Genomic DNA, 21,562 nt, shown 5'->3' with positions numbered 1-21,562 from the left:
GGGCGCTGGGATGCTGGTGCTTGAGGTAGCACCAGTGGGGTTGGAGAATAACGAGTTGGGTTGTGGTTGTTTTCGGTCCTGCCACTCTAGACGGGCGAGATTTGCAATGAGAGGGGGATGTCTGTATATACTGCAGCACTGACCGACGACCGGTATGACGCGATAATCAAACATTATGAGCAGGCATTAATTAAGGTAACTTTAAGAACAAGGGTTACAATATAGAATATATCATAACTTTAACATGGTGGTATCAACAACAGGAGGATGGAGAGCCCGCCAGTCAACGCGACTTAAGGAGAGCATTGATGTAAACACAACATTCTAACAACTCTGATTCGAGGCCTAGTCCCTTCTACAAGTTATACCTCGTCTGTTGCATCTCTAGAGCAACGCAATCCGTCAAACGCTCACTTATTGTATGCGTGCGAGCGCTTTCGACCCCTTTCGACCTCTTTTCTATCGAACCACCCGTCTATACTCCCCAGCCTGGGGAGTATGCTTGGTATATTTTCGACCCCCTCTCTGATTTAGGGAAACTTGGGAACAAACGTCGGTGTCGCAGAGAACTTTTTGAATCACGGCTTACTCTCTTGACAGCTCGGGTAAAGCATAGCTCTCAGCATCTTGGTAAATTCATAGTATCAAACATCACTAGATAGGCCTTTGCCTGCTTATTTCTTGAAACTCGACCAGTCCATCCGCCTCAGCGATTCCTCGGTAAGTACAAGTGACTTTCTTGCCTCCTCGCTCATCAGATCCTGGGCCTGGATAACGGGGAACCCCTCCACCTTGTGGATATCAAGCTGGTTGTCCCTGAGGAACTGGAAAAACCGCCACTGACTCGCCTGTTCCTCGCCCATCAACGGCCAGAGAGCGCAATACTGCTCCGCCGATATCTGAACTACCATGGTGGACCCGTTCTGTGGGCTTAGTCCACTGGCACGCCCCCAAGCGGCTAGATAGGACTCCAGTGTAATAGTCTCCACATTACACTCGACGTAAGTACCTGGAGTGGGGGGGTTTTCCACGATTGAGCGAACGAAGATACCGCTGTTAATCCGGTGATCACCCACTGAAGGATACGGCGCCTGTGGGGGTGCTGGGTAAAACTGTATCCACTTCTGTGCAGAGGGCTATCGGAGTGCATTAGCCATTTGCTTTTTCCCTTGCAGCGGTGCACAATACTTACCAGATACAGAGGTCTGAAGATGTCGTACAAAACGACGTTGGCCCCGAAGATGGTGAAAATCGTGAAGGTGGTCTTCGCGTACAGCTCGGGCAGGTGTTCCTTGATGTACACATCCACATTTGCCTTGCCCTGGAAATGTGGCACTATAGCTTGTCCCTCTGTGAAAAGTTGGGTGTTCGGCAGGGTGCTCCAGACAAACCGCTCGAGGGTGGGAATGGTCGCCGCGGCTCGAGCGATGTTACTTCCCTGGGCGGTTTCTCGAGCCATCGATCGTTCCGGGCCGAGCTCAAAGAAGTAGTCGTAGTAGTCGGTGAAGGCAAAGATGGCATGCGCTCCCTGGAACGCTGCCTCGAGGCTCGTCTGGTCATCGGTGTTTCCTTGGACCATCTCCACCCCCTTGGCTTTGAGGGCCGTCGCCTTTTCACTGGAAGCATTGCGCGTCAACCCGCGGACTTTCCAACCAGGGGCTTGGAGGAAGGAGTCCACCACCGATCCACCCTGGCCACCGGTGGCGCCCAATACCACAATAAGCTTGTTCATGGTTGCAGAAGTGAAATAAGTGCCCGTTTCAAGTTGAATGTGACTAGCTTGCTGGGGATTATTGAAGTGTTTGGTACGTCAGGAAGGGGGATCGCCAGCCTGATTTATAGAAAACCTGGCCGGTTAGATTATGTTGGGGCGAACCCCCATGATTACAACACTGGGCCCTTCGTGTTCACAGAGGTAAGTAAATGATGCCTTTTGCCGAGGTGTCTTCTGCATGATCGATCGGATAAGCTCGTTGAGTCGGTTAGTTGTTAGCCCCATACTTCTGGCTAACCGGTCTTGACAGTATATCCGAATCAAGAGTACTTCGGCACTCGGCACTCGGCAGGGTGAGGTCGGCAGTCATCAGCCTGGGAATCTATTCCAATGGTCCTATGAGTATCGCAAGTATAGGAATGGATTCATGGAATAAAATAGGCGATGGACTTCGCTCGTTTTCCCAGGATTTCCATGATACAAAGCGCCTTTCTCCAGCCCCGCAATGGCTCAAACCAGACTTTCCCAGATCGCATCACAGCTCTCTCCTGGCGGTGGACAAGGCAACAGGAGCCCCGACGGCGACGAACCATCGTATACAGTATGCGAAAGGCCACTGGGGGCCCCTCGGCCAATTCGCATTGTCTGCATCGGAGCCGGAGCCAGTGGGCTCAACCTGATCCGCAGTGCTCGCCAAGGCCTCACGGATTTCGAGATTGTCGTGTATGAGAAGAACACGAAAATTGGAGGCACTTGGTTCGAGAACCGTTACCCAGGCTGCAAATGTGACATTACATCACATAACTACCAATTTTCCTGGCACCCAAATCCCGGGTGGACAAGCTTCTTCTCCCCTGCGCAGGAAATTGAGGAGTATCTGTGCACGGTTTGCAAGGAGGAACGCATGGCCGACGCCATCCACACAGACCACGAAGTTGTCTCTGCCGAATGGGAGGAGTCGAGTGGCGTCTGGAAGGTGAGGGTTAGAGATACGACTGGCAAAGCTGGGGAGTTCGAAGACCATTGCCAGTTTCTCATTGATGCTCGTGGGATTCTGAAGTGAGTTTGAATGACTTCTGGAGCAATGTCGCTGGTGTCCTGGGCTAACGTGGAGATGTGCCAGCCATTGGAAGTGGCCCACTATTCAAGGTCTACATGACTTCCAAGGAACTCTCGTGCACAGTGCGAATTGGCCCCGCGAGCTAGATTATACCGGCAAACGCGTTGCTGTGATTGGCAATGGCTCCTCTGGCATCCAAATAGTTCCTGCCATGCAACCAAGTACGGCCACTGTGCACTCGTATATTCATGTCGAACTTGCTGATCGTGAAACTAGCTGTTGATCACCTTGTCCACTTCGTTCGATCCCCAACCTGGATTGCACCACCGCGTGTTGACACCCTGCGTATGAGCAACGCCGCCAAAATTCTTGATCAGATCGAGCTAGACGCCAACGAAAAGTTCACGCCGCGCCAGATTGAAAAGTTTCGATCCGACCCTGCTTTCTACAAAAGGTTTGTCAAATCCGTCGAGGAGGAGGTAAACGGTAATTTTCCTATAGTAAGTCGAGTCTCTTGATCACGAATGCTCGTCAGCTGTTCGATGTATTCACGAGTGATCAGACCTTGAAGGACAGCGATACGGCTGCTTTTGCCACTGCCTCTCTCCGCATGTACATGGCCGACGCATTAGGTGACGACGAAAGGCTATGCAAGGCACTCATTCCGGAGTTTCCCGTCGGCTGCCGCCGACTGACTCCGGGTACTGGATATCTCGAGTCTCTCAGGGCTCCCAATGTTCGCCTGGTGACCGACGGTATTTCTGGTGTTGTGCCACAGGGAATTCAGACCACTGGGGGTGAGATAATTGAATTGGACATCATCGTTTGTGCCACCGGCTTTGATGTCTCTTTTTGTCCTCGTTTTCCCATAGTCGGCCGCCAGGGCAACCTTCAAGATATCTGGTCGACTTGCCGTCCGCGGGCCTACATGTCGTGTGCTGTACCAGGTCTTCCCAACTACTTCTGTGAGACTCCATACCAGCTTCTTCCATTTCAAACTCACCTCGATATCCTAATGACGATTCTCTTTTTTTTTTTTCATAGGTTTCCTAGGACCTAATGCCCCCATTGGCCACGGAAGCGTGTTTACGGTGACAGAACACGTGGCCAATTACATCGTGAACGCGATTCGAAAATGCCAGACACAAGGTATCAAGGCTCTCGCACCAACCCACGCAGCAATGGAGGACTTCTACCAGCATATCGACATTTTTATGCCGCGGACTGCCTGGGCGGGGGGTTGTCGATCTTGGTTCAAGAATGGAGCAATGGATGGGCCCGTGACGGCCCTGCACCCTGGCAGTCGGATCCACTTCTTTCACATGCTGGAGCAGTTTCGTGGAGAAGATTGGGAGTATGTCTATGATAATCCATATGGCAATCGGTTCTCCTATCTAGGAAATGGATTCTCCACCAAGGAGCAAGATGGAAGTGATTCCACGTGGTATCTGAATCACTGAGAGAGTCACCCAGGCGAATACATCAACTTCGAGCACTAGAATCACATGTACTTTGAAATTGTTTATTGAAATACTACTTATCACATTCGGATTTTACAACGCTCTCGTAGGTAGGTGTATGTCTAGCTAGTAACGTCCGTCCCATTAGCGGCTACATGGCTGCTGGGTTACTGGTAGCCCGACCTCGACGTACAGTGGACGTATAAAATTTTTGCTATCAACACCAGTAGCTTCGGCCCTCGTGTGAATGTAACTTGCCAAATATAGTACGGGATACTAATCAATGTAGTAGTCACCATGGAGGCAGTAGCTCGGTGATTCTTGAAGCGGGTGACATTTCTTCCATGCACAGTTCAGCGCTTTACGGTCTTACCTTCAAGTAAAGATCTGATCATGTCGTAACTACTACTCCCAGCATGATCCATTGTTAGCTACTGAGAAATCATAACAATCCAAACCATAACGCTGATTGCGGTGATTAATATGTTCTTGACCATCGGGTAATATTACCGAGCCGAGCCGAGCCGAAAGACACATCATACCTACATACACATTCCCATAAACAGTAAAAGGAAAATCATATATATATACATATTTATCTGATCCTTGGGATTGGGTTGACCTCTAAAACAGTCTTCTATTTCACTATAACAAAGACAACCCATACACGAGACCCAAAATGTCGGTCCTTCCAATCACAGGCACCTGGGCACTGAAATCCTTCGGTTTGCATCCAGCTGCATCTCCCAGCTCTGCAGCATTATTCCAGCCGCTTGGTGGCCATCCTCTTGGGCGCATCATTTTTACCCCTGAAAACTACATGTCATGCACGCTCACGTCCCGCGACGCTGCATCGCCCATGGAATCTCCATCATGGATTGTGGCAAATGACGATGAGGTGCTGGATGCTGCGCGGGCAATGACAACCTACTGCGGACCTTTCCGAGTGTACGAACAGGACGGACAGCAGTTACTGAGTACCAACGTGGATATTGCCTTGGATCCAAACTGGATTGGGAAGCCACAGGTGCGGAGATGGGAACTACATGGAGATCGCACGTTAGTGTTGAGGCCAGTGCAGGAGTTTACTCTCCCGGTATGCGCATGACCCCATTAGACTAGCTAGTCTCTACTCGAGGCCATGATGTTACTTGATCACTAATGCTTTGGTACACGGGTCTAGGACGGGACCAAGACAGAGGGGGTTCTGGTGTGGGAGAGAGTCAATTATGATGCCAAGCAGCTGGCAAACCTTTGAAGCGGGCATGAGCGTGAGCATAAACATGTGTATAGGAGGTGCAAGTAACGACGTTGTATTCGTGGGGACAGCTTTCATTAGGGCTGGCTGCCACGTATATGTAACTGGGTGTATCAAGCACGCTGGGTCTCTCTCTAACATTTTAAGGCAACAGTGTTCGGTAGTTGTGTCCATGTGTTTTTAAGCAAAGTATTACCAGTATATAGATTATGAAGATAGTTGCTACTTTGGCCAGAAAACACAGTGAAAATGAACTTAGGACACATGACCGAGTATAGAACTCTTACCAGCTATGACTTATGGTCTTGAGGTTTTGGAAAGATATATAATACATAGGTATCTTATACTCGCTCATAAGAAGCCATCATCTCGGCCATCATTTTCTGGCATGTTTTCAGTAGTCTCGGCATTCGGCAAATATAGGCAGGCTAGGACAATCTAGTAGAATCGATTTTGGTCTTCCAGGACCCTTTAATGTCAGACTTTTGATACACGACTAAAATAACACAGACCATTGTTATTCTTCAACCAAATTTTAGGATCCTGTATGCGAGATTATTAGTTAACACTGTCGGGTGCAGCTGGTCATAAGGACAGGCTTACCAGCAAGTAGTGCAATCGCACCTATGATTTAAGTTTTGCTCTGACAGAACCGAGGTTATAATATATTGGCAAAATAAAGTCCTGCTCCAGATCGTCAGCTTTTTTCTTTCATCAAGAATCTCATCAGGAATAGTACCCAAGCTGTATGCCACAGAAAACTGGTTACAGCCCAGATCCCAGTTACCGAGCCTCCTATCCAATGATGAACCGTTGGCCGACGCTTTAAAGCATTCTGGACCACCTTTTGCGCGTATTGATCTACACTGATAGCCGATTGCTCTGCTACACTGCCAGACATTATATTCTCCACCTCCTTTCGGGCAGGAGCGTATACCGATTTCTCGGGAATCCTCGATGCGGAGAGATTCTCGTGAAATCGAGTTCGCACCGTGCCGGTTACAACGAGAATGACCTTGACTCCCAGAGGCTCGAGCTCGATGCGAAGATTGTCTGTAAGCAGATTGACGGCGGTTTTGGATGCATTGTAGAATCCCTGGAAGGGGAATGGACCCTTCCCAGCTATCGACCCAATGTTTATCACGGTTCCCTTGGACGCCATGAGCAGGGGGGCGAAGGCCTGGACGACAGACACCATGGCAAATACATTGACATTGAACATGTCCCGGGCCACGTCGATGTTTGCGTCCAAAAGCGGCATCGAATACCCTGTTTCGGTCAGTCTTTTGGGCGATTGAGGAGGGCCGTGGAATAGCACACCTGACCCTGAGTTGTTGACAAGAAAGTCCAAAGTGCCCCCGGTAGCAGTGCTGACCGTCTGGACGGCCTTCTCGAGAGAAACCGTATCAGCGACATCTAGCAGGACGGTCTCGATACCTAATGCTTGAAAGTGCTCTATTTTCGCCGGATTTCGCGCGGTGGCAAACACCCGAAGACCCTGGTGAGAAAACTCCTTGCAGAGAGCATCCCCTATGCCACCTTGGCTACAGCCGGTAATCAACACAGTCTTCGAAGGCATGTCTCAACATAAGTGAAAGCAACCTACCTGTGGTTGAAGACATTGGTGGGGTCCAATCCCGAGCTATTTTAAGCATGGTTCGGTATTCGGCAGGAGGATCGCCGCTCCAGACTACGGTAAGATAAGATGCCGAATCGCTCGGGTCTCGGTAGTTTCGGCAGTGGTTGGAGCTCGATGTGGGAAAAAGTCTTAATTATGGTTTCAATATCAACGATAATATCAATGTTCAATTTGGCGATATGGTTCAGGGTGGGCTGTCAAAATATTATTGAAGGACTAACATACACTACTTATCTTTAAGATGATTACGGTTCAAATGGCTCATACCGGTGTCTTCCAGAACTTCGCCGAGCTATAACCTCCCGGCGCCTAAGCCGGTCGTCTTGACTCTTGGTTACCTTCACCCATTAAAATTTCGGATTCCTCAATCTCCCGCCACATTCCGACCTTTCGAAATTTCTCCTCCGATTCAAGCAATACATACCTCGCGCTTTACTACTGATCCGCACCAAATCAGACCATGGCTGATACCGGTGGCATACAGTTATCGTTCCTCACGACTGGAAGCGTTCGAATCCGACCGTCCATGCGCTCCCAGGCCCCTGGCGGTTTCGCCCTGATGCGTCGTCTGCGGTCACTGTGTGATAGAGGATGGACGGAGTCATTCCCAGTCGGTGTATTCCTGATTCGCCACCCAGAAGGCCTTTTTCTCTTTGATACGGGCCAATCGCCCTGCTGCAACAATGCGGGTTACTTCCCCCGCGTTGCAATCTTCGGCGGTCTCCTGGCCGAGTTTACCATCCAACACGAAGATGGAATTCTGGAACAGCTACACCAGCAGGGCATCAAGGCGACCGATCTCAAGGGAGTCATCTTGAGCCATTTGCACAGTGATCATGCAGGAGGCTTGGAAGACCTGGCAGCCGAAGCCCCCGACCTACCGATCTATATCAGCCGCGAACACTGGAACGCCTTTGGAGAGCACCCTCTCTTCGCCAGCTTCGAGGGCGCAACTCCTAACCACTGGCCCAAGCAATTTGCACCCAGGATTGTGGACTTCCAGGACAGACCGCTCGGACCGTGGCCACAGTCTTTCCCCGTGACCGATGATGGGAGGATTGCCATCGTGGACACATCCGGCCACGTTCCCGGTCACATCGGGTTGGTAGTGCGCAGCCTTGGTGAAAACGACACAACGCCAGTTACCTACTTCCTACCAGGGGATGCGACCTACGGGATTGATACCCTTGACAGGGAGGAACCGGATGGGATCAACGACGACCCAATGCGGGCTTTACAAACGTTGAAGACCATCAAAGCCTTCGCCAGAGAGACCGATGTGGTCATCTTGCCGAGTCACGATAATAACACGCCACGATTGCTTGCCGAGCAGGTGGTTTATCGGCCGGACCCTCAGTGATATGAGAACTAGTCCAATACCCCCCTGATAGCTTGGCCCTCCGTTTGATGGGTAGTTCCAGGAGAGCTTTTTCTTCCCTCGTAGTGGTTCCTTAGTAATTGCAAGAAGGGCCATTACGCCTAGTTCAATGTGTCAGGCGGTTGCAGGTCTTTCAGGGAGCTGGATGGTACATGTACTACTATGGAATATAATCTTGAATGGGTGAGAGACTGAGGCTGGCGATTCGATATATCTAGTAACCCCTCTGCAACTTTTACCATAGGCCCGCTATGTAGTAGTGACCCTTGAATCTGATATTGAAACAGCTGCCGGTGGGTTCCAGGCGTGTTCCCTGTGGGTATGCTGGTCACGTGGTCCTGGTTTGTTCACCTCGGCTTGAAAACAATATATACCGGCCAGGATTCCTGGCAAGCAGCATCCATCTCCCATCTGCATTTTTAGCGACCAGGTCGACTTGGTGTCCACCAGATTAATCTTATTAGCGCTATTCATATCGCGAACCTTGTATCTTGTTTCCAACCACCTAGCGTATCAAGCGTCTTTCGTGCCAATCCGGCACAACTACTACTGGTCAAGAGCGAATGGAGCGGAATAGGATCGTCTCCCGCACGCGCGCACGGGTCATTTGTGTTCCATGCCACGAGCGCAAGGTATTTATCGGGAAGGGGATCTACCGCATGAGACACACTAACTTCAACCTTTAGGTAAGGTGCGATCTTCAAGACTCGCACAACAAGGTCTGCAGCAATTGCCGCCGGTTGGAACAACATTGCATGTATGTCCTCGGTTCCGCCCCATATTCTGTAAATCAGGGCCAGGTGCAAGTTAGTAACATCGCATGCTGTTAGACCACGTCGAGGCCGTCGCCACAAGGGTCGCATGTTGGCGGGTGAGCCGGCCGATATCTTCCGCCAGAGTGATTCGATGCTGCGAAATGGGGCAGGAGAATCCACTCCACCGGCAGGATCCCCAATCGTGGGAGACAGAGCAACGTCAGCTTATCGCAATCCCGGGTCTCGGAGCTTCATTGCCTCAGATTCTGTGCTCTATGAGGCACCTTTGTCGGGCAATATCCCCTCCGCCTCATCATTAGATGACTGGAAACAAATAGAGCAACAACTTCAAGACCATAGCCGTCGCAATATCACCGCCCAGGTTGGAGAGCCTTTGGGTCGGGCACTTTGTGATTCCTTTGCCGAAAACCTTGGTCATTGGTACCCCTTCGTTGACATCTCAGAAATTGATCTCCAAACTTCGCCACTTCTAGGCAAAGCGCTACTTCTAGCGGGGAGTCTAACCCGACGCATCGAGACAGTAGACGATTTGCAAATCCCATATGCGCTATACCAACAAGCCAAGGAAAAGATAAATTCAAGCAGCGGTGATGATCCAATGACTCTACTCCAGGCCATCACTATCATAGCTTATTGGAGTTTACGCCCGCCTTCTGTGGTGAGCTTAGATGGACCCTGGCACTGGGCAGGCCTTGCCATGCGGCTAGCTTTGCAAATTGGTATGCATCGAGAGTCGACTTACTCTCGCCTCCAAGATCCGGCCAGATGCCGACTGATATGGTGGCACCTGATGGTTAGTTGCTCTATCGACCGTCATTCCTCATGAAGGGCCCGCCTTTAACATTCTTACTCGGTTTTAGAATAGCGATGTCCTCCAGGCGGCGTGCTGGGGTAGACCATGTCTGATCCAGTTCTCGAGCCAAGATGTACAACTCCCTCAACAATTAGACCTCACGAATATTCCATTACAGGCTTCTGAAGGGATAACTCGACTGTTACTCATTTTAAGAAAGGCAATGGAGCTCGAAGTTTCGTCACCTTCTAGCACTGTGGCTGCTCTCATCGACTGGCATCGGGCGTTGCCTCTGCAACTGAAGCTACACAATCTAGCCGGTACCCGCAACACGTATGTTAGAGCCATCAACGAAATGTTCATTATGTATTTCGCAATCATCATACATGTGTTATTCCGCCATGATCTGGACAAAGACCGGCGTCCCCGAGCGTCTCCGACGACAATTGTTGCGTCCTCCTGCATGATTCGGCTTTATGAAGAAATGTATTATCACGAGCATGCCGCTCGGCTGGGATCCGTTCACGGATTCTTCCTTATGCTGGCAGCAATCCCGCAGATTTTCCATCGCACTCAGATCGCAGAAAAAGAAACGTTGCGCGAAAAAGAACTGGACCTCATATGTGCTATTCTGAAGCACCTTCGTGTCAAATTCGGCGGATCCAATATGGTTTTGAACAGGATCTTGAGGCTCCGCGCAGAGTCACAATCTAATGCAGGACAAGATTCGGTGGCTGATGCCTATAGTCCTGCTGGGGGAGTCTCTGCGGAGGACCCCATCGAAGGGGTGGACCAGTTATTCCCGTTTCCGGCGGACTTCTCTACTAACCTCGATCTTCTGCAACATGGCGAGTCCGTTGGCGAATCTCACGAGGATGTCATGATTGATGTACTAGCTTTCGAGAGCTCCCTGATTGATTGGTCAATGGATAACTCCTCTAACTTCCATGCCATGACTGCAGCTGACTTTCCCCTGTCGGCAATGTCGGCTTAAGATCAAAGTTTATATCAATTTTTAAACGCCGGCTGTCCTGGGATTTGGCCACTCTCAGCCAGGTTTCCCGTTTGAAAAAATTATTGATTACATATATTCAGACTCTGTATCATCGCAAGGGATTCATTATCCACTACATTGAAGAGAACGAGAGCGCGTACCAGGACTACATGGAGATCTGCGCTTTCCCGCTCTATGCGGGAAAGTAGACGCCTGACAGTCCTCCTTCATCGAGTCTACTGAGGATTCCGATGCGAATCCCAGAACCGGCGTGCATCCTGTACAACACGGCCCTCCCACTCCGGCACCGGACCAATGACCTCCGTGTCCGTCTGACCCGCCGCAAACACCACGCGACAGTCGAGCGTCATGGTGAGGTTCTCCGGATTTGCCGGGCCCACGATGTCGCGCAGGGCCGCCTCGGACGCCAGGTAGACCAGACGGCCGATGTGGGCCCAGTAGATGGTGGCGGCGCACATGGCGCACGGCTCCCAGGTGGAGACGAGGGTGCAGGCGGCGAGGTAGGCGGCGTCGAAGTTGTCGGCGGCGTTGCGGGCGAGTTCGCACTCGGCGTGGCGGACGTGGGAGAGCGAGTTGGATGAGAGGAGCACGGTGGTGTTGTCGGGGCCGAGGAGGAGGGCGACGAAGGGCCGTTTACGGTGGATGTCTTGCGCGGTGGCTTGGAGGTGGAGGCAGGTGGTGGCTGCTTGGGCGAGCTGGTCGGGGGTGAGGGGATGCAAGTCCATCGTGTTCGTGTAGTTGATCGGGTGATCCGTTCGTGGGGTTGCGGTGCGCGTGGGGAGGTTTATATATGGTGGGTGTTGAGGCGGCGACCCCCGCGTGGGGTCGTTGCTTGGGTCGGAGGGGGCCGCATGTTTCCATGAGAGAGATGTCAAAGTTGGAGATTCTTTTCTGTCGATCAGGCTGGCTTTCTGTCTACAACAGAACTCTGGCTCTCATTATCGAATCAACTGGCTAATCACCTTGCTGACTCCGAAAAGAACTAGCTGATTTGGTCTGACCCAGGTCTATAAAAGTAGTTGGTTCCAGTCCGGCCATTGTCATACGACGATCAATTTCAATAGAAGGATGTAGTTGTATAGCGCACGAAAAAGATGGGAATTCTCCATCACCATGATTCAAGTTAAGGGTCTCTCTTATGCTTTGTATTAAGTGTAAAAATATCAGAAAACCCAAGGTCTTGCCGATTTTCCTTCAAATCCCTATGATTAGCTATCAAACTTACTTAGCTAGTAATACATAATTCCGACTTGCAAGTATACCAGGTTTATCTAGTATGTAGCGAGATGATAAGACCCACTCCATACTGACGTAGGCGCACGATAACATGAGCGCTACTGCTGCTGCTGCTGCTGCCGCTACTACTACCTGCTGGGAATAATGGATTTCATCCAACCATAATTGTCACACCATGTTAAGCTTTAACTTGGAATGCATGGTTTGGTAGCGTGGTTCTTCACAGATATCCAGGAAGTTGCATTGCCTGGCGGCAAAGTGAATATCGCTTCTAATGTATAGATTTAGAGAATGACTAGATCCTTATAGATGGATAAGCTTAACCTAACTATTCCTCATAGACACTGACTCTCAGGATAGATAGTCTGCCGTGTGGTTACTCAAGTCAGGGAGTATTTGTTCAAGAAAGGAGATGTTGAAGTCTCATTCTCTGCCACTTGACCAAAAACACCAATTGGCGAGTGGTAAGGGCTTGAAACTATTGATATCCAACAGGAGACATTCAAGTTGATCAAGAAATCATCAGTCCCTGATTATCCTAGTCCGAAGCCCCGCTCGTTGCTGCCCAATGCCGGTGTCCCAACAGGGACCTCTTAATAACGCGCTGTATCTGAGCGAGGAGCTCACTGAGGTAACAGCACTTCTTCTCTATATACTATGCCAACGTCGTCTGAGAAACAGTATATGCTCTGCCGATCCTTGAGTGACAATGACTCAGATGGAGGCTTTTCTACTTTTGATACTGTCAGGCTGCATCTCCAGGGCCCTCGCAAGAGATACGCGGTTTGTCAACTTCTTCCCAATGCACCGAACAGAGTTGATCAAAACCCGCGATACCGCATGTGCCGAGCTTTTTGCGCGCAAACAAGCCGGGGATCAAGTTTGCCACCCCCTGCTAAACTGCATGCTAGAGCACACAAGTGAAGCAGTCAAAAACGACATTGCTGGAGCAGTAGTCGCTCTGGGTCTCATGCCTTCTCTGCTCACATTCCTGGGTTCTAGCACGACGGAGATAGCTCTTCTAGCTAAACGCCGACCGCTCCTTGCCCTGCTCATCGCGTCTGGTTCTCCCTCGGTCAGCCCTGTCCGGACATTTGACTATCCCAATCCGGTTGAGAAGCTCAAGATCAGAGAAGGCGGCTTGGCTCTTCCATACTTCTCCCCGTTACAGGCGGCTTTTGTCTCAATGGTGGAATATGCCCTTGTCTTGGGAGCTGTCGCAAATGTCTATACCGCGGCGTTTTATGCAGGGCGGTGGACTATCAATATGGTGGATTGCGACACGGATTTCTATGCGATTGTGTGGGCGGTTCTTACAATTCCTCTTCATATCTGTGGTATGTGGTGCCTAGCACTGCGTACGGAGACAAAGAATGACAACAAGGCAAGGAGGAGAGACGGATGGAAAAGTGTGGGTCTACGCTGGCTAAGGCATGAAGCAACTCCGTGTATTGTACATGAGAAGCTACACTTAGTCCAGAAACCCGAAACTTATCTCTTTGTTGTAGTGTCTTGGTGGATGGCTACCTACACTGCAGTGCACGTCCTTTACGGCACGGTTACTTTCAGTACCCTGCAGTTTCTCGGTTGGTCGTCACGACTCTTGATACTTCGGCTGATACCAGGCTTACTGATGGAGGGATGACAGGATGGCTCGATAGCCTTAAGCTTATTGCGAGGTTTGTAAGCTCTGCAATTGTGTGCCGCGCAGTCCTGATGTTTGAACTCTCTGGGATGAGGAATGCTACGGAAGAGCCGAGTGGAACTGAGGACTATTCTCTGGTCAGGTTGGCGCAATCCAATATATGATCATGTCTCTAGTTGACAGCCAGGAAGTGATATAGGAAAAGAGATCAAAGGAGACTTTGTAAAAGGTCCTTCTTCAAACACTGGTGATATCTTCGCAGCTCGTTGGCCGTCTTCTAGTCTGAATTAGTAGATTTCTACTAGAAAAGAGAGTATCAGTAATAGGTATTTTAATAGCCTAACTTAATTATCTCGTTTATAGTAATGATATTGAAAATGTTGGATTTTGAAGAGTGGAACAGGCAAAAGTAGACTACAAGTTGTTTATTAGGGTAAGTGAGAAACAGAAATCTACTCACTTGGACCATGTGTGGATTACTAGTTAAAGTAAAGTTTATTAAGGTTACTTACTCGAAGCACTTGGCCTTCTCCTCAGCCTATACTAGATTATAATCTTAAGCTACTCTAGGAGTGCTCAAATATTCTCAGTGAGTAAAAGCAGCAAGAGTGAGCACTCAAATAGAAGGCGAAGAAAGACAAGGTGTCTACAAAATCAAGTCCATATGTATACCCTCACGTTTATCCGAGGGTATTAGGGATCAGGGGGATTCAAGAATAAACTAAAATATTACTACCAGGCGCCCCGTTCTTGGCGGTCGTATCATCTACTATAAATGAACTTTATATTTCAGTGTCCACCGAGCTAATGTTCCAGCCTCGCTCCGCCCAGGGTTGATCGATTGTGGATTATCCATGGGATTGACGGAGCACACGTTAATATATATAGTACTACCCGGGCCGTAAACCCTACAGGGTCCAAGTGATTCTATTTTCTTTCCTCACTTACCCTAATAAAAGATTGAATTTGAATACACATATATACTACAAAACCACATGGCACGATGACAATCTCACCAATCTCCCCCGCGGGGCTCAAATCCTCCAGCCTCAAAGATGAGATCACCGCCATTTGGTCGCAGGTACAGGCGCGTGTCGTCCAGCTGGGTGGGGGCGACGTCGCGAATCTCAAGCCGGACCTTGATATCGAGTCAGTGTTGTCTCTGCTGGATCGCGCGCAGCAGCGGGAGGAGGAAAAGGAGGAGGGGTCCGGAGAGGGGCGCCGTGCTGTGCGGGTAGCTTTCGATACTACTTTGCGGTTTGTGGAGACTGTTGGGGGGTTGGTTGCTGTGGGGGCTGCTGATGTGAGTGCACTTATGTTGATTTCTTTTGATATATATTATTTTTATTTTTATTTTTATTTTTATTTTTATTTTTATTTTTTTTGGATTGGATTGAATGCTCACAATGGTAGGTTTTTGGCCCTTCGGAGCTATGCTTCAACGCCATTTCGCTCGTCATCCACGCCTGGCAGGACTATCAAGCTGCCTTTGAGAGCCTAGCTAGTCTGCTCGACAGATGTGGGCAGTATCTGTGTCGACTGCAGTACTACATCCGCGGTGGTATGGACGTAGCCCTCGCCAAGGTCGCCTGCCAGCACCTGCAGCTTTTCGTCGAGATCTGCGACCGGGTGATCAAACTGCGGCATTCCAAGCGGAGGAAGCTAGCTCTGTTCGCCAAGTTGTTCTTCCTAAACGACAATGAAGTCCAAGAACTCTTGGAGAAGATGGATGGCTTGGTGGATCAGGAAGGCCGGCTGGTTACGGCGCAGACGTTCAACTTCGCGTCTGAGGCTGCGCTTGGGGCGCGCGAGAACCTGGCTATCAGCAAGGTTGTGAATAGTAAAGTTGATATGCTGATCGCGAGCAAGAAGGACCAGAAGAAGGAGTCTGATGTCAAGAGCCGCCGGGAGGCGATCTTCAGGACTCTGGCTTTTGATGAGAACAAGCTTGATCGAGATAAAAAGGAGCCTCATTCGTACTGGCAGAGGATGTACCACAACTACCGCAAATCGGTCGTGCCTGGAACGGGTCAATGGGTGTTCTCCGATCCTGGATTCAAGGCATGGGAAAGTGGCCAGCAAGGCTGTGCGCCGGTTCTGATGATCGAGGGCGTGGAAGGCTCAGGGAAGAGCTATCTAGCTTCTACGATCATTCGAAGGCTGCGGAATCGGAGCTCGGTAGACAGCTCAGGGCCCAGGACTCTCCTGGCTTTCTACTTTGTCGAAGGAGACTCGAAGGAGGAATTGAAGAGGACGAACCACATTGACGTTATTGCCAAATCGTTGGTTTGGCAATTCGTCCAAGCGGACGTATCCTACACAAAATCTGTGGCCGGTATATGTCAGAGACAGGGGGATTTGGATCCCCATGAGATTCTCGAGGCGTTGTTGTTGTATAATGAGGACCTTGATCGGGTCATCGATGCCACGTTCTACATTGTCATAGACGGACTAAGTGATATTATAGGTGATGCGCTGCTCAAGTTTCTCCAAAGAGTGTCTGCCTTGTCTGCGAGCCATAACCGCGTTCGCATTCTTCTGACTGGCCGCCCGAGAGCTTCTGAGCAGTTATCGAAGACTCAAGATATTTTGTTCGAGATACTACCCATCAGCACCAGGAACAGGAACGATGTGGAAAAATACACACTGTCGAAAATGGACCAGATCGAAGCGCTCAAAGATACACACAGACTGGGCGTTCCGGATTTGAGAAACAAGATCTGCCAGAGTCTCTGTGACAAGACACGAGGTGACTACTTCAGAATCAACACGATCCTAAAGCATATCAGCACCCTAGACTCGGTCAACGACATCGACCAAGTACTCGACGACGCCGGCAAAGAACGCTCAGAGCAGATTCTGGCGGAGATCGAGAAACTGAACAGTGTCCGAACAGAGAAGGAAATCGAAGAGATGAACGAGATCATCCTCTGGATTATCTACGGCAGACAGTGGTTCCAGGCTCGTCAAGTGGCCGCCATACTGTACCAGAAAACCGGCGAGCGCTCGCTACTACCGTTAGAGTCCAAGCTCCAGATGAAGTATTCCTTGTTTGAAGTTGACAGCGACGGGGACATCGACTTCCGATCTGATGAGATTGCACGTCTGATTCCTGAAAGACAGCGTCATTTTGTCACAGACCAAACGACCAACGCTGACGCTGACAAGAGGATCCAGCCTGCGGAGGTCTCTATAATTAGACACTTCTTGAAAACCGTGTGCCCGCAGGAGCTGTACAACAAGTTTGACTTCGAGGCTTTCTTCGAGCAAAAGTTGAGTCCCAAGAACGGGTTTATCTGCCGGGATGACAAGGATACCGCAGAGCTCAAATTAGCATTGACTTGTCTGCATATCTTGACCGAAGAAAGAGATGAGAAACATGAGATCCTCCGGCCCTACGCAGTCAGCTACCTTCTACAGCATCTGTCATCTGTGGATCTGGCTCTTGTAGAGAGGGAGAAGAAGGGCGCCGTTGGGCCACACCTTCTCCGGCTCTTCACAGACGAGAATGCAGTAGATGCGCTTATCTGGACGAACGATGCCGCAGATGTAGCTATCTTCACATGGCACGCTCGTGCTGCGTGGCTGGACAGCGACCAAGGAGCACAGGAGATCCTGCGATGGTTCAAGGACTCTGCTGTGATCGCTAATGTCTCTGACGATGATTCTCGAGCATGGATTTCCAATCTGAATGCGAGTGTCAACCCCGAGAAGGACTTCGTTCAGACTTTTGCTAAAAGAATGGCGGTTCATTGGCTGCGCGAGTCGTCTCCTCCCACGTTAGCCTGCGAAGCATTTTGTTTCGTCTACGATGCTATGCGAAAGGTACGCATCCCGCTGCACTGATCTTTCGCTAAGACAGTTCAACTGATGAAGTGTATTCCAGAGTCAAAATGAAAGTGATAATACAGAAAAGCATGTCTCAGCCCTCGAAGGCCAACTTTCCAGCCACGAGATCTCTGAGGCCGAAGATTGGTCGCGATCTCTACTTAAGAGTGAAACGTCAGACTCATTGTGGGAAATCCAAGTCGCTATTGTTCTCTCCAAGTATCTCCATACGGAAGAAGCCGAGAAGAGATGTCGCCATGCTTTGGAGCTCGATCCCTCCAACTGGCGCGCCTCGTACCACCTGTCCCACATCGTGTCGTCCAAAGAAGAAGCGACGGATATACTAGAGTCCATAACGCAGCGTCTCCAAGCCAACAGCAAATGGATGCAAGAACCATCCAACGTCACCACGCTTGCAGAAATGCTCTTCGACCTAGGCCAAATATACTGGGAAGCCGGTTGCCCAGACCCTGCAATCCACGTATACACAAAGTCTGTTTCGAGAGGTTTCATCGGATACGAGCGCATCTTCACAATCCTGGAACACTACCACCGCTCCCACCGGTGGTCGGAAATAATCGCATTACTAGACACAGTCCACGATGTCTCCACCGACAGACCCGGTGTCTTTGATATGCTCGTCAACCTAGCAGACAGAGAGTCCCTCCACGACATGATCCTGCAGCTAGCAGTCAAAAACGACGAGTTCGGCTGGCTGGAACACACCTACGACGGCGCAATGCATCTAGCGCTAAAAGATCAAGCCTATACCAGCCTATACTTCATCCGCTATCACTACGCAAACGCGCTCTTTCAGCACCACGAAAACGAAAAAAGGGCCATCACCATGTGGGAGATAGCCCTGCAAGACGATCTCCCGCGAAGCTTCCTCGACATCGAGGAGGTCCTGCCCAGTCTCGCCATCAAACTCGGGCCCGTTTACCTCCACAAGGCCAGGGCCGCAAAAACCGACTTGAAAGCCCGTAAATACCTCCACAATATCTCAAACATATTTCCCAGCGAGATGGCAGAGAACAACATATTGCTACCCGCGAAGCTCTATATCGCTCGGTACTACCAGGTGAAAGAGGACACGGTAAAGGCGAAGCAGATCGTCCGAAGCATTGTCAAGATGGCGTTGGAGCTCCTGTCTGACAAAGACGGGGATAACGACTTTCAGGCGTATTGGAGGCTGTTTCTCGTGTTCCTGCCGCTTAATGACGATGAGAATGCGTTTGTGGCTATTGCCATGGCGGCCCTTGCGAGGGTAAATGATGATATTCACGCTGCTAGCGGGGGGCAGGGTATTGCTGGCTCATCACGGTCCCCGCGAGCTGCAGCTGAAGGAAAGATTGGGGCTGTAAGTCGACGTCGCGACCTCAGAGTCAACACTGTCATAGACCATCGAGATGATATCGAAAGCTCCGACAGTCAATCAGATATAGACAGTCTGGCTGAATCGGACAAATTCGCCATTTGTGATGGGAAATGTGGGTATTGTTGGACGGCAGCTAGTGAGATGTGGTGGTGCAAGGATTGTATCAACCTGACGTTCGAGAAGGAATGTTTCCAGCAACTGCAAGAAGGGACCCACCCACTAAACATCTGCGATAAGAATCACGAGTTCTTGCACATTCCTAGCTGGGACAGAGAAAAGATGGATAGATTCCAGGGAGGCATTGTGCCGCGTGGCGAGGAGGGGATCTCGCTCGAAGAGTGGAAAGGAGAGATCAGGAAGAAATACGTCGAGGAGGATTGAAGGAGAGTTACGCTGCCTATTGCTCTGTGAGGGAAACAGTATGCGATATCTCCATGGTTAATCATATTGACCTTCTGTCTATCAATGTTGTGCCCTTCCATCTTCATATCTCTCGAGGCCCCTCAAGCACATCGCCATCCATCATTCCTTCTAGTACGGATGTTTAGAGGCCAATATCAATAAACCCAAGGATGTACCATCTTCTGTCTACACACTCTTCAATTTGTGTTCGACTCCATTATCGAGCTTCTTTCCCACTCCATTTTTGAGCTTCTGTTCCGCTCCATTCTCGAGCTTCTGTCCCATTCCATTCTCAAGTTTCTGTCCCTCCCCATTTTGGATCTTCTGTCCGACTCCATTGTTGAGTTTCTGCCCCTCCCCGTTTTGGACCTTCTGTCCCTCTCCATTTCGGAACTTCAACTGCTCCTCGCAGAGTTCGGGGTTCTCATACATCCTTGTCAGCCACTCAAGCATCTTCTTCCAAGCCGCTGGCATGATGCACTCAACGTTCAAGTCCTCTCCGGACGAATAGCAATTGCAGACATGTTCGTCGCTTCCAGGAACCGGCAGGCCAACCGGTTTGTCAGACAGGACATAAGCACGGCAGCGCGACGATACGAACGAAGGGAAAGAATCTGATGGAGGCGACTCGGCCCCGGGTTGGCCCAATTCAAATTGAGCATGATGGAGAGGATGTGAAAGGCATATGGCCGAAATAGATCCACGCCAGTAATCCCCTTTGCCAAAAACATGATTAGAATCCATTTCTAGTACCGGTTAGGATAGAGGGGAATGCAGCACATACACTCGTCAGCCAAGTACCGGATCGCTCCCAAGCCCCCGTCTGCCAAACCAATGATGTCAATTTTGGCATCTTTCCTGACGAACCGACCATTAGGATTCAAGATTCTCTCGAAAACATGATAAATGTGTTCCTGCCAGGTATCGTTCCCAGGTATCTTGTTTCGATCGCTCATCGTATCAGGCGGATCGACGGCAGACGATCGGGGAAACGCCAGCCAGGATTGGAGAGACATAGCTTGACTGGAACCACAGTGCCAGATCAACTGACCAGGGTTTGTCAAAACTAGAGCTGTCTTGTGTGTTCTTATCTGTTTGGCGGCACTGGCTGCGTCCTCGATATTACTTTCCAGCCCAAGGACAGCCCTAGCAAACGACACTGCGGATCCAGTTGCGATACCATCCGAAGACACCTTGCGATAGGCCCAAATCCCCAAGTCCTGCACGTTCTCGCCAAAAACGACGATTATGCGTGATGCGGTCGAGATATTGGGCGAAACCAGGATGGGGACGTGCGGCTGTGTTGAGATGGAAGAGAGAGGCAGTCGCAAGGTAACAAGGCCTGACGCTCGAAGACGTTGAGAGACAATTTCTCGGATGCAGGCTGGAATGATCAGTCTGCTGTTAGCACAACATGGCAGTAACCGATGGAGAAGAGAAATAAAAACCATTCATCGCTTCTCTCTGCGTCTCGTTCCAACGGTCATTCTTGTTGATCTTGAACTGGAACTCCTGCTTCGGATCCGAGATCTTTCTAATCTGATCTTGATCATTGATGAAATATCTGACGCCACGCCTTAGTTAGCGTTTGAAAATAGTCTCGTAACTTTTAGCATACGCATACCCCAGTTGCTTCAAATCCGCAGGAAAACTGGGGTCTGGAGGCAGATCTCCTCGGTTGAAGACAAACATCCTTTCGATTTAGGATTTGACCTTTGCTTGAAGAGCTTTCCTCGGCGTATACACTCAACTGGAGTGAAGTAGAGCAGAGAAGACCAGGTGAGAGCGAGGTGGAAGAAAAGAGAAGTGAGGAAGAGGCAGGTGTGATGAAGGAGGCAGTGACTGACAATGACGACACACCAAGCCCGTTTGCTTGCAGTGAATGTGCCTCAAGCCATCCAGACAGACGGAGCTGTTCATGTAATTCATAGTCTCTGTATGTGAATACTATGCTTCTATGCTCTTCAACGATCGTCAATA

The 21,562-nt window shown here is 50.0% G+C and overlaps 9 protein-coding genes across 9 annotated transcripts; 5 read left to right on the top strand and 4 right to left on the bottom strand.

Moving 5' to 3' along the window:
* Window positions 1-674: 674 nt before the first annotated feature.
* On the bottom strand, window positions 675-1,732 carry BDW47DRAFT_122999 (uncharacterized protein; the record flags this gene model as incomplete). Its single annotated transcript, XM_024815966.1, has 2 exons — window positions 675-1,136; window positions 1,193-1,732. 2 exons carry the CDS (start codon window positions 1,730-1,732, stop codon window positions 675-677), a joined length of 1,002 nt encoding a protein of 333 aa, XP_024674941.1.
* A 487-nt stretch (window positions 1,733-2,219) lies between these two features.
* BDW47DRAFT_134141 (flavin-containing monooxygenase) lies at window positions 2,220-4,234 on the top strand (the record flags this gene model as incomplete). Its single annotated transcript, XM_024818022.1, has 5 exons — window positions 2,220-2,773; window positions 2,838-2,995; window positions 3,051-3,274; window positions 3,337-3,739; window positions 3,819-4,234. 5 exons carry the CDS (start codon window positions 2,220-2,222, stop codon window positions 4,232-4,234), a joined length of 1,755 nt encoding a protein of 584 aa, XP_024674940.1.
* Window positions 4,235-4,913: 679 nt separating this feature from the next.
* BDW47DRAFT_122997 (Lipocalin-like domain-containing protein) lies at window positions 4,914-5,492 on the top strand (the record flags this gene model as incomplete). Its single annotated transcript, XM_024815965.1, has 2 exons — window positions 4,914-5,330; window positions 5,418-5,492. The coding sequence occupies 2 exons, from the start codon at window positions 4,914-4,916 to the stop codon at window positions 5,490-5,492; spliced, it is 492 nt and encodes a 163-aa protein (XP_024674939.1).
* An 861-nt stretch (window positions 5,493-6,353) lies between these two features.
* BDW47DRAFT_122996 (NAD(P)-binding protein) lies at window positions 6,354-7,071 on the bottom strand (the record flags this gene model as incomplete). The annotated part of the gene is made up of 3 exons (XM_024815964.1): window positions 6,354-6,377; window positions 6,430-6,761; window positions 6,813-7,071. 3 exons carry the CDS (start codon window positions 7,069-7,071, stop codon window positions 6,354-6,356), a joined length of 615 nt encoding a protein of 204 aa, XP_024674938.1.
* Window positions 7,072-7,400: 329 nt separating this feature from the next.
* Window positions 7,401-8,733, top strand: BDW47DRAFT_100179 (N-acyl homoserine lactonase family protein). The gene has a single exon (XM_024811371.1). The coding sequence runs from the start codon at window positions 7,592-7,594 to the stop codon at window positions 8,489-8,491; it is 900 nt and encodes a 299-aa protein (XP_024674937.1). The 5' UTR covers window positions 7,401-7,591; the 3' UTR covers window positions 8,492-8,733.
* Window positions 8,734-8,924: 191 nt separating this feature from the next.
* Window positions 8,925-11,190, top strand: BDW47DRAFT_73560 (uncharacterized protein). Its single transcript, XM_024819717.1, has 4 exons — window positions 8,925-9,141; window positions 9,196-9,266; window positions 9,340-10,078; window positions 10,146-11,190. Exons 1-4 carry the CDS (start codon window positions 9,073-9,075, stop codon window positions 11,070-11,072), a joined length of 1,806 nt encoding a protein of 601 aa, XP_024674936.1. The 5' UTR covers window positions 8,925-9,072; the 3' UTR covers window positions 11,073-11,190.
* On the bottom strand, window positions 11,191-11,944 carry BDW47DRAFT_73561 (nucleoside deaminase). The gene has a single exon (XM_024819718.1). It carries the CDS (start codon window positions 11,816-11,818, stop codon window positions 11,309-11,311), a length of 510 nt encoding a protein of 169 aa, XP_024674935.1. The 5' UTR covers window positions 11,819-11,944; the 3' UTR covers window positions 11,191-11,308.
* Window positions 11,945-14,977: 3,033 nt separating this feature from the next.
* Window positions 14,978-19,664, top strand: BDW47DRAFT_134139 (uncharacterized protein; the record flags this gene model as incomplete). Its single annotated transcript, XM_024818021.1, has 3 exons — window positions 14,978-15,277; window positions 15,388-17,799; window positions 17,861-19,664. 3 exons carry the CDS (start codon window positions 14,978-14,980, stop codon window positions 19,559-19,561), a joined length of 4,413 nt encoding a protein of 1,470 aa, XP_024674934.1. The 3' UTR covers window positions 19,562-19,664.
* On the bottom strand, window positions 19,665-21,383 carry BDW47DRAFT_73541 (uncharacterized protein). The gene is made up of 4 exons (XM_024819716.1): window positions 21,207-21,383; window positions 21,031-21,146; window positions 20,367-20,966; window positions 19,665-20,298 (listed from the first exon to the last, which is right to left on the bottom strand). Exons 1-4 carry the CDS (start codon window positions 21,272-21,274, stop codon window positions 19,769-19,771), a joined length of 1,314 nt encoding a protein of 437 aa, XP_024674933.1. The 5' UTR covers window positions 21,275-21,383; the 3' UTR covers window positions 19,665-19,768.
* Between the last annotated feature and the right edge of the window lie 179 nt (window positions 21,384-21,562).

Source organism: Aspergillus candidus (genome assembly GCF_002847045.1).
Source record: "Aspergillus candidus strain CBS 102.13 unplaced genomic scaffold BDW47scaffold_6, whole genome shotgun sequence".
NCBI classification, from domain to species: Eukaryota; Fungi; Ascomycota; class Eurotiomycetes; order Eurotiales; family Aspergillaceae; genus Aspergillus; species Aspergillus candidus.
Note: the sequence above shows the minus strand (reverse complement) of the source record. Positions and strands in the feature narration are given on the sequence as shown.

Coding starts and splice junctions, on each gene's coding strand:
- BDW47DRAFT_100179 (XM_024811371.1), top strand. CDS start 7,592: ATGGCTGATACCGGTGGCATACAGTTATCGTTCCTCACGACTGGAAGC.
- BDW47DRAFT_73560 (XM_024819717.1), top strand. CDS start 9,073: ATGGAGCGGAATAGGATCGTCTCCCGCACGCGCGCACGGGTCATTTGT. Junction 9,142..9,195: donor TTCCATGCCACGAGCGCAAG/GTATTTATCGGG, acceptor TTCAACCTTTAG/GTAAGGTGCGATCTTCAAGA. Junction 9,267..9,339: donor CGGTTGGAACAACATTGCAT/GTATGTCCTCGG, acceptor GCATGCTGTTAG/ACCACGTCGAGGCCGTCGCC.
- BDW47DRAFT_73561 (XM_024819718.1), bottom strand. CDS start 11,818: ATGGACTTGCATCCCCTCACCCCCGACCAGCTCGCCCAAGCAGCCACC.
- BDW47DRAFT_73541 (XM_024819716.1), bottom strand. CDS start 21,274: ATGTTTGTCTTCAACCGAGGAGATCTGCCTCCAGACCCCAGTTTTCCT. Junction 20,967..21,030: donor GCAGAGAGAAGCGATGAATG/GTTTTTATTTCT, acceptor TGATCATTCCAG/CCTGCATCCGAGAAATTGTC. Junction 20,299..20,366: donor CCGGTACTTGGCTGACGAGT/GTATGTGCTGCA, acceptor TTTTTGGCAAAG/GGGATTACTGGCGTGGATCT.